Source organism: Balaenoptera physalus, assembly GCF_965194825.1.
Source record: "Balaenoptera physalus genome assembly, chromosome: 1".
Classification (NCBI taxonomy): domain Eukaryota; kingdom Metazoa; phylum Chordata; class Mammalia; order Artiodactyla; family Balaenopteridae; genus Balaenoptera; species Balaenoptera physalus.
The window spans coordinates 96,312,517-96,327,344 of NC_138882.1; the positions used below are offsets into that span (position 1 = coordinate 96,312,517).

Genomic DNA, 14,828 nt, shown 5'->3' on the forward strand with positions numbered 1-14,828 from the left:
ATGAAGTAATTTCAGTGGCAACAACCTTACCTGGAATTAAATTTTCAGGGAAATGTTCTGAGTAGGAAGGAAATAACTATAAAAAGGATCAATTTAGGACCAATATTCATGACATATACAAATCACTGTAGGAGTGGATGATTCTTCACAGTTCAGCACATTTATAAATTAGGAAAAATAGGGTCAACATTTCATAACTATCTCTAGTGGTATATGAAATATAATTTTAAAATGCTATTTATTGCTTTGAGTTTATAGATTTGTATACATGTTCTTCTTTCACTTTGACTTTCTTTCTTTTTCAGAGTGTAAAACCCCAGAGTCCCAAATCAGGTAAAAAATTTTCTTTGGCTTTAGATGACATTTAGCCCTAAGAATTTGTACTGCAAGAATGGCTCATTAAGTTTAGAGTAATTCACCTCAGGAGATGACATGGTTTCCATAATAGCTTCCACTATTTATTGATTTATTTCTGGTTTTCCTAGGCTAGTAGTTTTGTTTTGTCAAGGGCAAAAGGAAGACAGGATTTTAGAATTCTGCTCCTTGATATATAGCCCTAAAAAAACAAACAAACAAAAAACCCCAAACTATTTTAGATACAATCTCTTAAAACTTTGCAGCAGTTCCATTTTACTGGTTTTATCATTGTTAACAGTGTGATTCTAAAAAGTTATTTATGGTCACTTAGGTCTTTAACTTGCCACTGCTTCTCTAGTACTTTCCTGCTTGTTTTATACATTGAATAACAACATCAACAGCAAACATCCTTTGAACACTGATAGGTACTTTACATACATTATAACAGGTAGTAGTTGCCCTTAACACATTTATTCATATTAACATATTGTTCAAATACGTAAATAAGCAGTATAACATAGAGGTTAAAAAGCATGAGCTTTGGTGTCAGGTAGACTTTCATTCAAATCCCCAGCCTACCAATAGTTATCAAAATCTATGACCTTGGTTACATTACATACTTTATCGATTTTTCTCACTTATAAAATGAGGATAATAGAACTCCCCTTCTAAGAGGATTTTTGTGAGGATCTAGTAAGATAAAGCATATAAAGCTTTTTGCACAGTGGTTGTCAAAGAATAAGCTCTCATTAAATGTTACCTATTATAACTTTTATTAGGTAATTATTAAATGAACATTTCCTAAGCAAGTTCCGTGTGCCTTATACAGTGTTAGAATAGGCAGGATATTTAAGAAAGGACACTGCTTAATGATTATATATGTATTCAAATTGGGTAGACAAAATTAGCACTCACTTGGAACCATTAAGTGATAATCTATGTGGCACTGATTATCATCACCAGGAATCTGGAAAAAAGAAAGGTATCACTGGAGTGGTTAGGAAAGGCTTGAGTAGGTGAAAGAAATTTAAGAATATGGATAGAGGAAAAAAGAAGAAATTCCAGGAGCAGGGATCAGAGTAGCAGTGACTCAAAGGTAAAAATAAGCATGATGGGTACAGAGAAATGGTAAGTAGGTTAATTTAATTGCAACAGAGGTTCTATTATAGGGAAATATGGAAAATAAATTTGGATAGATAAAATGTGGGAAAATTCCGAAGGACTTAAAAGCTAGGCAGATGAAATATCCACAACAGATAAATCTATGTATAGAGAAAGCAGATTTGTGGTTGCCAATCTAATCTGGAGGGAATGGGGAGAGACTGCTAAATGAGTGTGGAGTTTCTTTTCAGGACGATTAAAATTTTGGAACTAGATTGTGGTGATGATTGCACATCATTGTGAATGTAGTAAATGTCATTAACGGCAAATTTTGTTACGTGTATTTTATCACACACGAAGCTTGGCAGAAGAATTTAAATTTAATTCAGTAAGTAATAAGCATTGTAGGTTCTTCATCAGGGGAGTATTAAGATGAAAATGGTATTTTGGGAAGGTATTTGTCAGGATATCGTTACCTGAAAGTTATAGTCTCATAATATTTCCTAAAATCAAGCGGGAAGGTGATAAGCTACTTCAGAGTAGTTATCAAATATTTATCAAATGCCTACTATATGCCAGTTATTGTATTAGGTGATGGAAATAAGTATTGTACTTAATTTTTGCATATTACCCAGCATATAAGGAATAAACAAGAGAACTTGCTTTATAGGTAAGTCCTAAGACGTGAAAAACCCAATGACTGAAGACAGATAAAACTCTAGCACTTAACCACATATTCATTTTCAAAAGACATTAATAGGGACTTATCTGGCAGTCCAGTGGTTACAACTCTGCGCTTCCAATGCAGGGGGTGCGGGTTCGATCCCTGGTCAGGGAACTAAGATCCCACCTGCCACGCGGTGTGGCCAAAAAATTAAAAAAAAAAAAAAAAAGACATTAATAAAGTATATAATTATACTTAGCGCTGTATAACGAGAAGCATACATCAATAGAACACCGTTTGTGTTCTAGGACTTACATTGTGGGAAAATAGCTCCATTATTTAAAATTCTTTATCATGGAAATTTTCAAGCACACAGTTTAAATCTACCATAATAGCAGTAATCACACTAATAAAATTAATAATAATTCCTTAATATTATCTAATATACAGACTTTGTTCAATTTTCTCAAACTGTCTCAAACATGTCTTTTTACAGTTGGTTTATGTGAAGCTGGATTCAAACAAAGTCTGCACATTGCCTTTAGTTTATATTTCTTAAGCCTTTTAAAGTTTGTAACAGTTCTTCTTTTTATGTTTTCTCATGCCATTTATTTGTTGAGGGAATGGGCCATTTGTCCTTAAGATTGGCTAATATTCTGGATTTGGCTGTTTGTATCCTCATGGTTTTATTTAACATGCTCCTTTATCTCCAGGATTCTCTGTAAAATTGTAGTAAGATTAGAAGCTTGACTAAATTCAGGTTCAATTTCTTTGGAAGAATACTTTTGTAAGTGAGCTACAAGTTTGTGATGAAGCATAGGCTCATTGGCGAAAGAGCTAGAATAACAAAGTTCTTGAGGCTCCAGTCAATGTTCAGATAATTTTTTATTTGGCTGTTGTAGGTTAATATTGAAAAATTGGAAAAGTTATACAAAACCAAAAAGGGATTTTTAAAAATAATTTTTATTGGAGTATAGTTGATTTACAATGTTGTGTTAGTTTCAGGTATACAGCAAAGTGAATCAGTTATACATATACATATATCCACTCTTTTTTAGATTCTTTTCCCATATAGGCCATTACAGAGTATTGAGTAGAGTTCCCTGTGCTATACAGTAGGTCCTTATTAGTTATCTATTCTATATATAGTAATGTGTATATGTCAATCCCAATCTCCCAATCTCCCAATTTATTCCTCCCCCCACTTCCCCTTTGGTGACCATAAATTTGTTTTCTACATCTGTGATTCTGTGTTTTGTGAATAAGTTGATTTGTACCATTTTTTAGATTCCACGTATAAGCAATATCACATGATTTTTCTTTAATAGACTTTTACTTTTTTTTTTTTAAGTATTTGTTTATTTATTTATTTATGGCTGTGTTGGGTCTTCGTTTCTGTGCGAGGGCTTTCTCTAGTTGCGGCAAGCGGGGGCCACTCTTCATCACGGTGCGCAGGCCTCTCACTGTCGCGGCCTCTCTTGTTGCGGAGCACAGGCTCCAGACGCACAGGCTCAGTAGTTGTGGCTCACGGGCCCAGCTGCTCCGCGGCACGTGAGATCTTCCCAGACCAGGGCTCGGACCCGTGTCCCCTGCATTGGCAGGCAGACTCTCAACCACTGCGCCACCAGGGAAGCCCAATATCATATGATATTTGTCTCAGAAAGGGATCTTGACTTAGGACTTTTAATTGATGAATTTTTTTTTTTTTTGCTTTGTTGTATACTCTTTTCATAGATCGACACCAAGATCGTTCTTCTTCCCTGCCACCTCCACTGCCAGAAAGAACCTTAGAGTCCTTCCTTGTTGCTGATGAAGATTGTAAGTGGCAGTGATCTCTCTCAAAAAAGTTATAAAAATGAGACCATTAAAGGTTAACAATAAAATAGGATCTAAATGGAAAAGGTACAAAGAATGATTAAATAAGATAAAAATAATACATTTAAAAATCCCATAATGCATAAAAAAGTCAAGCTAAGAATTACTGAACATATACCTGTATACAATCTGAAGGCTTAAGAAGCTATGCAACAAAACACTTTTTTTTTTAGGTATGCAGGCTCAACCTATAGAGACTTATTCTGCTAGCTGTCCTAACACCATGGAAAATTCAACATCTTCAAAACAGACATTGAAGACTCCTGGAAAATGTTTCACAAGGAGTAAGGTAAAGAAGATAGGAGTTTATGGAAATATGCCAGAGGCTTTCCATTACTGAAAGTGTCCCTACCCCTGCCACTCCAACCCCGGGCCACCAGCATTAAGATGAAAAATTAGACTAAATATTTTCACTGATAGTCACTGTTGGTCTCACAACGATCAAAATTAATAGAGAGAAACCAAAAATTTTTAAAAAAACCCCAACAACTTAAAGCATGCCCAATAAAACTATCAACTTTTTTTCCCTGAAACTAGACAAATTGATTCCAAAGTTCATATGGGGGGAAAAAAGAGCAAGAATAGTCAGTAAACCAAAAAAAAAAAAAAAAAAGTAAAAGCAATGAAAGAAGGGTAGCTTTATCAGATATTAAAACATCGTAAAGCCTCAATAATAAATATGGTATGATATTGGTGTATGAAAAGAAACACATACCAACAGAGCAGAAGGAAAACTTCAGAAATAGATCCAAAAATGTATAGGAATTTAGTATATGATGAAGGGAGCCTTTCAAGTCAGGGAATAAAGATGGATGTTTTAATCACTGTTGTTGGTTCAACTGGATAACAACCTAGAGGGAAAAAAGGTAGGATCCATACCTCACAGCTATACCAGGATATATTCTAGTTGGATAAAAGATTTAAATGCTAAAAAACAAAAAAACAACCCATCAAAGTACTAAAAAGACCTGGAAAGATTACTTTACAACCTGGGAGTGGGAATGATCTTTATAACTATGATTCAAAATCCAAAAGCCATAAGAAGGGAGATTTATAAATTTAACTAAGTAAAACAGAAAATTTCTGCATGGTAAAACAACAACACCAAATCACCTTAAAAATCAAAAGACAAAGAACAAATTGGAGAAAAAAAATCTGCAATTGGCATCATAGTCAAAGGACTATATTTCTTTAATATTATATATTTCTTTAGCAATTCATAGAAAATAATAACCCTAAAAGAAAAGTGAGCAAAAATACATGATCTGATAATTCAAAGATAAGTAAATGTGCATGATCTGACCTTTAAACATTTGATATGTTCAACCTCACTCATAATAAAAGAAATACGAATTAAAACCACAGTCACATACTGTGTTTCATGTTTCAGAAGGGCAAATTGCAAAGTCTGACTACACTCTCTGTTAGGCAGGCTACGGGAAAATAAGCACACTCTTGCACTATTGGTGGGAATGTACGTGGTATAACTTCTATGGAGGACAATTTAGCAATACCTATCAAAATTACCAATGCATATATCCTTTGACCCAACAATTCCACATTTAGGAATTTATCCCACAAATATGCTTGCTCATACATGAAATGAAATGTATACCAGGTTATTCATTATACCATTATTTATAAGGGTAGACAATTGGGAACATAAATGTTAATCATCAGGGGAACTGATTAAATAAATCATAAATCATGGTATATGCATACAATGGAATTCTATGCAGCTAAAAAAAGAATGAGGACTCTCTCAATATACTTTTATATATTTTATTAACTTTTGCTTAAAAGGGTGAAAATATGATCTATATTTATATTATATATTCATAAGTAACTTTGGAAGGATACATAAAAACTAACAACAATGGTTACCTGCAGGGGGAGGGTCAGAAACTAGGTAGATGGAGAACAAAGATGGGAGCATTTTTACTAGGATATTTTGAATTATAAATAATCTATATTTAAAAACTAAATTAAATTTTTCAAAAAAAATTATTAAATATCTATTATATAGAAGATTACATTTCTAAGTATTAGGAAAACAGAAATGTCATAAAGGACATCTAAATGTCCTTGAGAAGAGCACAGTTGATCTACTAGAATGCCTGTATAAGAAACAACATGAAAATTATCAAAAAGTAAAATACTATGGAACAAACTGAAAACATACACCCTGAGGAAATGTGAAGAAAAGAAGAAATCTGGGTAGATTCCTAGAAGAGGTTAAGTTAGAGACTTCACCATAAAGGAGGCAGAAGACGTGGGTTTGCTGAAAGAGGGAGAAGAAAGTAGCATGGTTAACAGTATGAAGTGAACCTCAGTAAACTGAGTACAGAAAATGACTGGCAAAATTTTTTGGCCTGAATGGGAATGGCAATGTATCACAGCTATCTTCAGAAGCCATTGTGGGTCCTGGAATGGTCGCCTAGTAAAGAAGACAAGTAGGAACTCCATCTTTCCCCCTGACACAACGATAGCACTATTTCTAAATAAATAGTGTGATTCTTATATGGGTGGAAAATGTAGCAAGATAAGATCAAGTGGAGACTTTGCACTGAATTAAAAATGGCAAGATAGAAAAATAATTTTGTACATTTGATATCCATTTTTAAAGAAATTAATCCTTTTGACTGAAGTCTATATTTCTAGTTGATTAAAGTATTTCAGATTTCACAGGGAAAAAACTCACTTTTTCCTTTTCTTCATTTTGTAGAGTTTGAAAATTTTGCGAAACATGAAGAAGAGTAAGTTTCTTTTACTTATTTTTAGAATACACATACCACCTTCAATATTATGTAATTTTTCCTTATATAACTACTCTGAAAAAATGAACAATATTATTCCTAAACAGAACCTTGTTAGGGTCCTATGTATCAGAACAATCACCCCTAGGCCTTGTACTCTGCTAGGTTCCACAATGCTAATACTGGGTAGGGAGTAAGGGGAAAGAAAGTTTCTGTTTGATACACAGGAATAATAGTATGATGTTTGGCACTTTCTACCCATGCTAAGATGCTGTCATACAAGTGTGTTATTTAAAATTCCCAGCAGTCTAACCTCAGATGTACTTTCTTTGAAAGTAGTCATAGCAAAGCATATTGTGAAACAAATGTGTTGATTTAATGAAATAAGCAAAGTATTGACACATTTCCATTTTTACCAAGTATTATTAGCAATAAAAGTCTGTTGCTTACTGTTTTTCCTATATTGTAATGAAAACAAAACCCGGACTCCTGAAACTGTGGGAAACTGATTATCTTAGAAATCCTATTTACAACTACAAAGTATATAAAACGTGGTGGTATATTTTTTACAAATTTGATCCATTGGGTTAGTCATCAAGGACCAAACAGCTATTTGATACTATACTGGTATTGTAGGGAGGGACAAAGAGCACTGAGAAAACTTGATTTAAGGTATAATCTAAGTAAGAAGGTTTATAGCTGAATCTTAACTCTTTTCATTCTATCTCCCTGTCCATGATCTTGTGCTAGTCTGCTTTCATTGCCACCACACCTGATCTCTGAAGTGAACTGATTTCTTACCTATGATGGGCTAAAGCATGACTGGAAAATATACTCTTTCCTCTAAAGTCAGTCAAAAGAGAATTTAAACACTGCAAGAGGAAATTATAGTATATAACATAAGAAATAAAACAGCTAAAAGCAAAGAAATGAGTGACTTGAATAGCTAACCAAAGATTGATTTGATCAGCTTCGCTTATGAAACACCCAGTTTTCTTTTTTTTTTTCAAATTATTTATTTATTTTTGGCTGCGTTGGGTCTTCGTTGCTGCAGGCAGGCTTTCTCAAGTTGCGGCCAGCGGGGGCTACTCTTGGTTGCGGTGCTCAGGCTTCTCATTGCGGTGGCTTCTCTTGTTGCAGAGAACAGGCTCTAGGTGCATGGGCTTCGGTAGTTGTGGCGCACGGGCTTAGTTGCTCCTCAGCATGTGGGATCTTCCCAGACCAGGGATGGAACCCGTGTCCCCTGCATTGGCAGGCGGATTCTTAACCACTGCGCCACCAGGGAAGTCCCTACAGTTTTCTTTCTCTAAAAAAAAAGCAGAAAACAAACCCAAAAAACTTTCTTTCTCTAGCTCCAACCCTGTCATGGGGATATCAAACGAAGATACAGAAACTTCAGGTAGATTTAGGTTGACATAGATGTGAGATACGGTATGACTGTCTGAGACTCTGAGTCTTATTTCTTAGTAAGAGCTCCCAGGTCATTCTCTAGATTTATGCTAATTTCTATTTCTCAGTTGCCTTCACCCTCTGGTCTTTTGTCCTTAAATTAAGAACAAAATCTGGCCCCCAAAATTGATCCTGAAGCTTTAGACTTATCTGCCTTTACTTGCATGTGTTCTCTTCCCCTTCTAGATGGTCCATGCCTCCTGAGTTCTATATGTTCTCCCTTTAGCCTGGATGCCTTACTGGTCCTACTTTTACCGAAATTAGGATTCTTCACCTGTTGTTTTAAGTTAGCATCTAAGCCTGGTGTCAGGCTCTTTCTTTCATTCATTCATTCAATGAATATTTGTTGAGTGCCTCCTCTGTGCCAGGCATTCTGCAAGGCACTGGGTATGTGATGGTGAACAGAACAGTGTGAATTTGGTGTGTTGTAGGAACTCAAAGGAAGCCATCATAGCTGCAGGGTATTAAGAGGAGAAAGGAGTAAGGTGTGTCCAAAAGATGGTGGAGATGAGAGGTAGTTAGATCCTTATGGGTCATGTTAATGACCCAATGGGAAGTCACAGAAGAGTTTTAGACAGAGATGTTACATGATCTGTCTTTTGAAAAGATCATTCTGGCTGCTGGTGACAAGAGTTGAAGCTGTCAGCTATGACACCTGATGCCTACTTTTGGTGGGAAACTTTAGCTGCTAGGAAATCCTTCACTTGCAAGTGACAGAAAACCCAACTTAAGCTAGCTTAAGCAGAAAAGGGGAATTTATTGGCTTATGACCAAGAGTTCAAATGATGTAATTAGGGCCTAATCTCTAATTCCATATCTCCCAACTTTGTTTCACTCTGTTAGCTCACTCATAGGCAGGCTTTTACCATGTGATTTCAGGCTTATGATGAAAAAAATGAGCTCTTTCCTGGTTGCTCAAGCAACAGCCTGATTGATGACTAGTGTTGATTGGGCCTGATTGTCTTGGCCAAACCTAAACCAATTATTGCCAGTATATTTAATGCTTGGATTAAGAGGATAGTGTCATACCTAACATTCAACAATTGTTACATGTGGACGGTGACCAATAAGGAATGAGGTCAGACCTAAACAACTGGTGCGACCATGGCAAAGTACCAACTGACAGCCCTAGTCATAGGTCAGCTCCTTCATCTAAGGGTTGAATGAGCTCCACGAGAAGTATGGGAGCTGAACATTGGAGAGGGGTGGTTTCTTAAAGGAAAATTCAAGTTCTATTATCAGAAGAAGGAATTAACGCTGAGCAGGCAGCATAAAAGTATCTATAACAAGCTAGATGCAGAATAGTAGTTCACTATACATATATGCAAAATCTTTGTCTCCAGTTATAAAAAATCAGTATTCCCTTTTGGGACAATTGTTTTCTTTCTGAAGGATGTATATACCTCTCAGCTCACGTGCAGTATAGAGATGATTGCTATCTCCTGAACTTTCTCACCTTCACCCACTTGTTTTCCATGTCTCTATCATCAGTGGCTAGCCCAATGCTTGCCACATAGTAGGTATTCAATAAATATATATTTTAACTGAATCTGATTGAAATTCATGATTTACTCTAGTGATTCATACTCAAGTAGCTCCAGGAAGGGGGAGGTCTTTCTAGAATCTTAGTATTAGGTATGTGTGTACAAACATATATGCAGTCCTCACACTACATTCTGAAAATGATGAGGACAAAAAAAAGGTGAATATTTAGTAATTTCTCCCCAATTATGTACTGTTTCTTAGAAAGTTTATACAAGCCTGAAATTATCCTTTTTTGCTGCTAGACAGTGCTTGTGCAAAATATGGACCATGTTTTCACTGGATTGTTTTCAGAATTGGGTGGCTACTGATACATGAATATATTAAGGTGCTGGGAAGAGAAATATATTTTTAAGTCTGCCTATAGGTAGCTAAAATAGCAAAACAAAGCAACATAACAGTGCTTTTGGGGAGATTCTGGGCCTAACTAGAATCATCCATAATGGGAAAAAAGTAGGCTGGAAAGTGAAGAAAGATATACCAGACGTAGAGGATGGTGGAAGAAAAATCACAGACTTGCCACGGTTGAGCTAATGTGGAGAACAAATTATTTAAAAGTGTACTTAAGAGCGATCAGAGTGCAAAGTAAGATGCAGTTGAAAGCCAAAATGTAAATCCCAGAAAAAGTTGATTCACAATAAAATGGATTGTATTCCTGAATCCTTTGGTGATTCTCTCTAGTGTTGGGTTTATTATACAAACAATCTGTTTGCAAAGAAAAGAAAACTTAAAAAAAAATACGCACACAAAAATGAGAAAATTATAGTGTCAACCCATTTGTAAACAACTACATTTTGTTACATTTGATAGTGATATGTTTATCTGGAAGTATTAATTAATTTGGAGGAAATGTGTAATCTCAACAATTATGTGGTCTGAGTCTGTATCCATTTTTTCCCTTACATTTTTTCCTTTTGATTCTAGGTATCTGTAATTCTTCCCCATCAAACAAGCCTGCAGACTCTGTTCAGTCAAATAACTCCAGCTCCTTTTTGAATTTTGGTATGTGTGTTACTTCCCAGCAGAGTTAAAAAAATATTTATCTTAATTATTCATTTACAGTATAAGAGATACAACTTTAATATGATTTAAGTTTGCATGTATAAGTCCTTATGTTTATATTCTTTTTCACGCCATTTATCTTTTTATTTTTGACCTCTGCTAACTCTTACATCTTACATAGGCCTGAATTGCCTAGCATATATGGAAAATAAAACTAGGTACCAAATGATCATGTTGGCATGTAGTAAATGAATGTGAAAGCCAAATGAATAAATTCTGAAATGCCATAATACTCTAGTTCATATCTAAGCAAAGTTATAAAAAAAATATACAAGTGTGATGAAAAGAACAGAAGATGCTGCTATCTAATCTTGTGTAACTCATGCAACATTAGGCGCTGAAGCACAATTCTGACAGTTTAAAGGAACTGTTTGCCCAATTGCTCTTTAGTATAAGCTATAAATTTAAAATAATTTTATATTAAGCATTCTATTATTCTATATAACATAAATTCATGATACTATTTAAGGTAGTATTATGTATACTATAATTTTTGTAAGGAGTACAGCAAATAATGTAGGATATTACTACTAAAACTTATTATTAACCAAAAAGCAGACCCCCTGAAAAGGTCTGGGGGACCTCCAGTGGTCCCAGGGACCACATCCTGAGAACTGTTGCTCTATGGTATTGTCCTTATCTGAATGATCAGAATTGTTGCTGCCACATTCAGACTGCAGGTGGCAAGAAGATGAGAGAAAAATGTGAAAGAGGTGTGGCCTCCTTTTCTGGTCTTAAGACACTGGCCTGGAAGAGGCAACATTATGCCGGCTCACATTCCCTTGAAAAGAACTTATACATGTGCTATATCCAAACTGTAAAAGACACTGGGAAATGCAATAATGCTGGGCAGACAGTTTCCCATATACTATTCTATTCCTGAAGAAGAAGCAAGGAAAAATTTTAGGGTACAGGTAGCAATCTCTGCCACAACTGGGGTCATGGCTCCTATCTCACCATGGCCAAGTATTCAACTAGACTCTCTGGATCTGTTTCTTGGGCTTTAAAAATTTTACTTGGATTACATGAACTCTAAGGTTTAAAATGTTATAATTAGAAAAACGTTATTCTTCTTATGAAATCATTTAGTTAAAAAGTTCATGTAGAATATTATATAACCTATGAAAAAAGCACCAAACTTTACCTGGAACACAAATGTTCCTTGCTTCCTTCTCTTCTCTCAGTCAGAGACACCACTTGAATAACTCATGGCCCATCTAACTTTACAACAGTCTGTGATATAATACGAGGATAAAATATTATACAGCTGCCTCCATGTTGTTTCTTCTCAAAGTTGAACATTTTACCTACTTAAAAAGCAGCACTTAATTTTTTCATTGGTTCTCTTTTATAAAAGAGGCATTATAAGGGTATTTTACTCAAAAAGTACTTAAATTTGAATGAAAAAATTTTGTGGTTTATAAACATTATTTTTCCTGAATTGTCCTACATGCAAAAAAGGTAGCTCACTACTGTTCTAAACTATTGAGTAATGATCAGTGAAAAACACTGAATGTAGCTATTCCTCAAATTTCAGATACCTAGTACTTATGTCTCATGTTCTTACTTCTCAGTCCACTTCGGTTACAATCAAGCTATCTGGACTGAATGAATAATTTTGTGACTATTGTGTGAAACTGTTGAACCTGGAATATATTTCCTTCTATCTTCTTATTTACCACTCAGAGGAGTGAAATGTGCAGGAACTAGGCTGTGTGCCCCCTCCCCCTAATTTTTTTTTTTTTTTTTTACCACCACTATTAATAAATTTTAGTGGATTTCTTGTTTTTAATCTTCTTTTCATTCCCTCTTCCCTAATCTCCTTGTCTTCCAGTTCTGGCATAGTTTTTGGTGGTTCAGATTTAGGCAGTACTTGAGTAGTTACTATGTGCCAGGCATTGAGCTGGGTGCTTTAACAAATATCTGATAATTTTCATCAGTTCTATAAGGTATATAATTCCCACAATTTTATAAGATGATGAAATTAATCATCTTTGAGTTTTCCATTCTCTGTTTTCCCTTTGTATTTCGATTCTTTCATTGCTCAGTTTGAGCCCTTAAAGTTGCTAAGTGTAAGAGTACCTTGAAAATATATCGCTATCAAAGAAAAGTCATATGTTGCTAAAGTGATTAAGAACCTACGTCATCAACCTGCATATATTCTGAAGGCATCCAGAAATAGCCTTCATTGGTTATGCAAAATTTCCTCATCCTCTTTCTGTGTGTGTGGGGGGTGGGGAGTGGGGCCTGGAGGGGAGTGTTTAAGGAGAGAGAGAAATAAAAATAATTAACCACTTAGTTTTATTATTAGTTTTTCAGGATTGTTTAATACTTTATTTTTTTCTAATCTTTTCAAACATAATCTCTGAGTAAATTGAGGGCTTTCTGGCTCAAAGTAGAAGTACAACTGAATTTAATACAATAATTTTCTAAAGCAATAGTGGTTATTTTTCTGAAATTTAAATTCCCCAGTTTTGTTTTTCTGATGAATGGGTGGTGGGTGAAAAGACATAGATAAAGGATATTATTAAACAACCCCCCCCCAACAATCAGATTAAAAAATGGGCAAAGGAGTTGAACAGACATTTTTCCAGAGAAGATATATAAATGGTCAACAGGCACATGAAAGGATGCTTGACATCAGTAATCATAAGGGAAACGCAAACCAAACCCACGAGATATCACATCATACCTATTAGAATGGCCATTATCAAAAAGACAAGAGACAAGTGTTGGTGAGGCTATGGAGAAAGGGGAGGCTTGTGTACTGTGGTGGAAATGTAAATTGGTACAATCGCTATGGAAAACGGTCTGGAAGTTCTGCAAAAAATTAAAGATAGAACTACCATATGATCCAGCAATCCCACTTCCGCATATATATCTGAAGGAAATGAAATTATCTCAGAAGAGATATTTGCACCCCATGTTCATTCCAGCATTATTTACAATAGCCAATTCATGGAAACAACCTATGTGTCCACTGACAGATGAATGGATAGAAAAGGTGTGAGAGATATATGTATACGGTTGACCCTTGAACAACACATGAGGCTAGTGGTGCCAACCCCGTGCACAGTGAAAAATCCTTGTAGAGTCGTACCAGTCCTACGGGGGATTGGTCCCAGGGCCCCCGTGGATACTAAAATCGAAGGATGCTCAAGTCCTTTACATAAAATGTCTTAGTATTTGCATATAACCTACCTACATCTTCCTGTTTACTCTAAATCATCTCTAGATTACTTATAATACCCAGTATAATGTAAATACTATATAAATAGTTGCTGGTGTGTGGCAAATTCAAGTTTTGCTTTTTGGAACTTTTTGGAAATTTTTTCTCGAATATTTTTGATCCACTCTTGGTTGAATCCACAGATGTGGAATCTGTGGATGCAGAATCTGAGGATAGGGAGGGCTGACTCTACATATACATACACGACTGTCTGAATTATTATGTATATGACTATATATATATATGAATATTATTCATTCACAAAAAAGAAGGAAATCCTGCCTTTTGTGACAACATGGATGTACCTTGGGGGAACTACCCTAAGTGAAATGAATCAGACAGAGAAAGACAAATACTATATGTTCTCACTTACATGTGGAATCTAAAGAAGCTTAGCTCATAGAAATAGAGTAGAATGGTGGTTGACAGGGGCTGGGAGGTGGGGGAAATGGGGAAATGTTGGGCAAAGGGTACAAACTTCCAGTTATAAGATGAATAAATTCTGGAGATCTAATGTACAGCATGGCAACTATAATTAACAGTACTGTATTATATACTTGAAAGGTGTTAAAAGTAAAATCTTATATTGAAAAGAAAAATCTTAAAAAATCACCACACAGACTAGTAGACAATTATGTGAGGGGATGTAGGTATTAACTAACCTTAATGTGGTAATCATTTCACGAAATATACATGTATCAAATCATCATGCTGTACACCTTAAACTTACATGTCACATGTAAACAAACATATGTCAATAATATTTCGATAAACCTGGGGAAAAAGAATACTA

General features: G+C 35.2%; 1 protein-coding gene across 3 annotated transcripts in view; it reads left to right on the forward strand.

Moving 5' to 3' along the window:
• The window catches only part of PTPN22 (protein tyrosine phosphatase non-receptor type 22), a 60,970-nt gene that overhangs the window by 43,862 nt on the left and 2,280 nt on the right, over positions 1-14,828 (forward strand). For 2 of the 3 annotated variants that reach the window (XM_082458392.1, XM_082458394.1), the window contains exons 16-20: positions 306-333; positions 3,857-3,940; positions 4,171-4,286; positions 6,723-6,753; positions 10,669-10,746. In XM_082458392.1, coding sequence (XP_082314518.1) covers positions 306-333; positions 3,857-3,940; positions 4,171-4,286; positions 6,723-6,753; positions 10,669-10,746 — 337 coding nt within the window. Of the gene's footprint in view, positions 1-305; positions 334-3,856; positions 3,941-4,170; positions 4,287-6,722; positions 10,747-14,828 lie in introns of those variants that run through there. The other variant, XM_082458393.1, reaches the window with a different exon arrangement.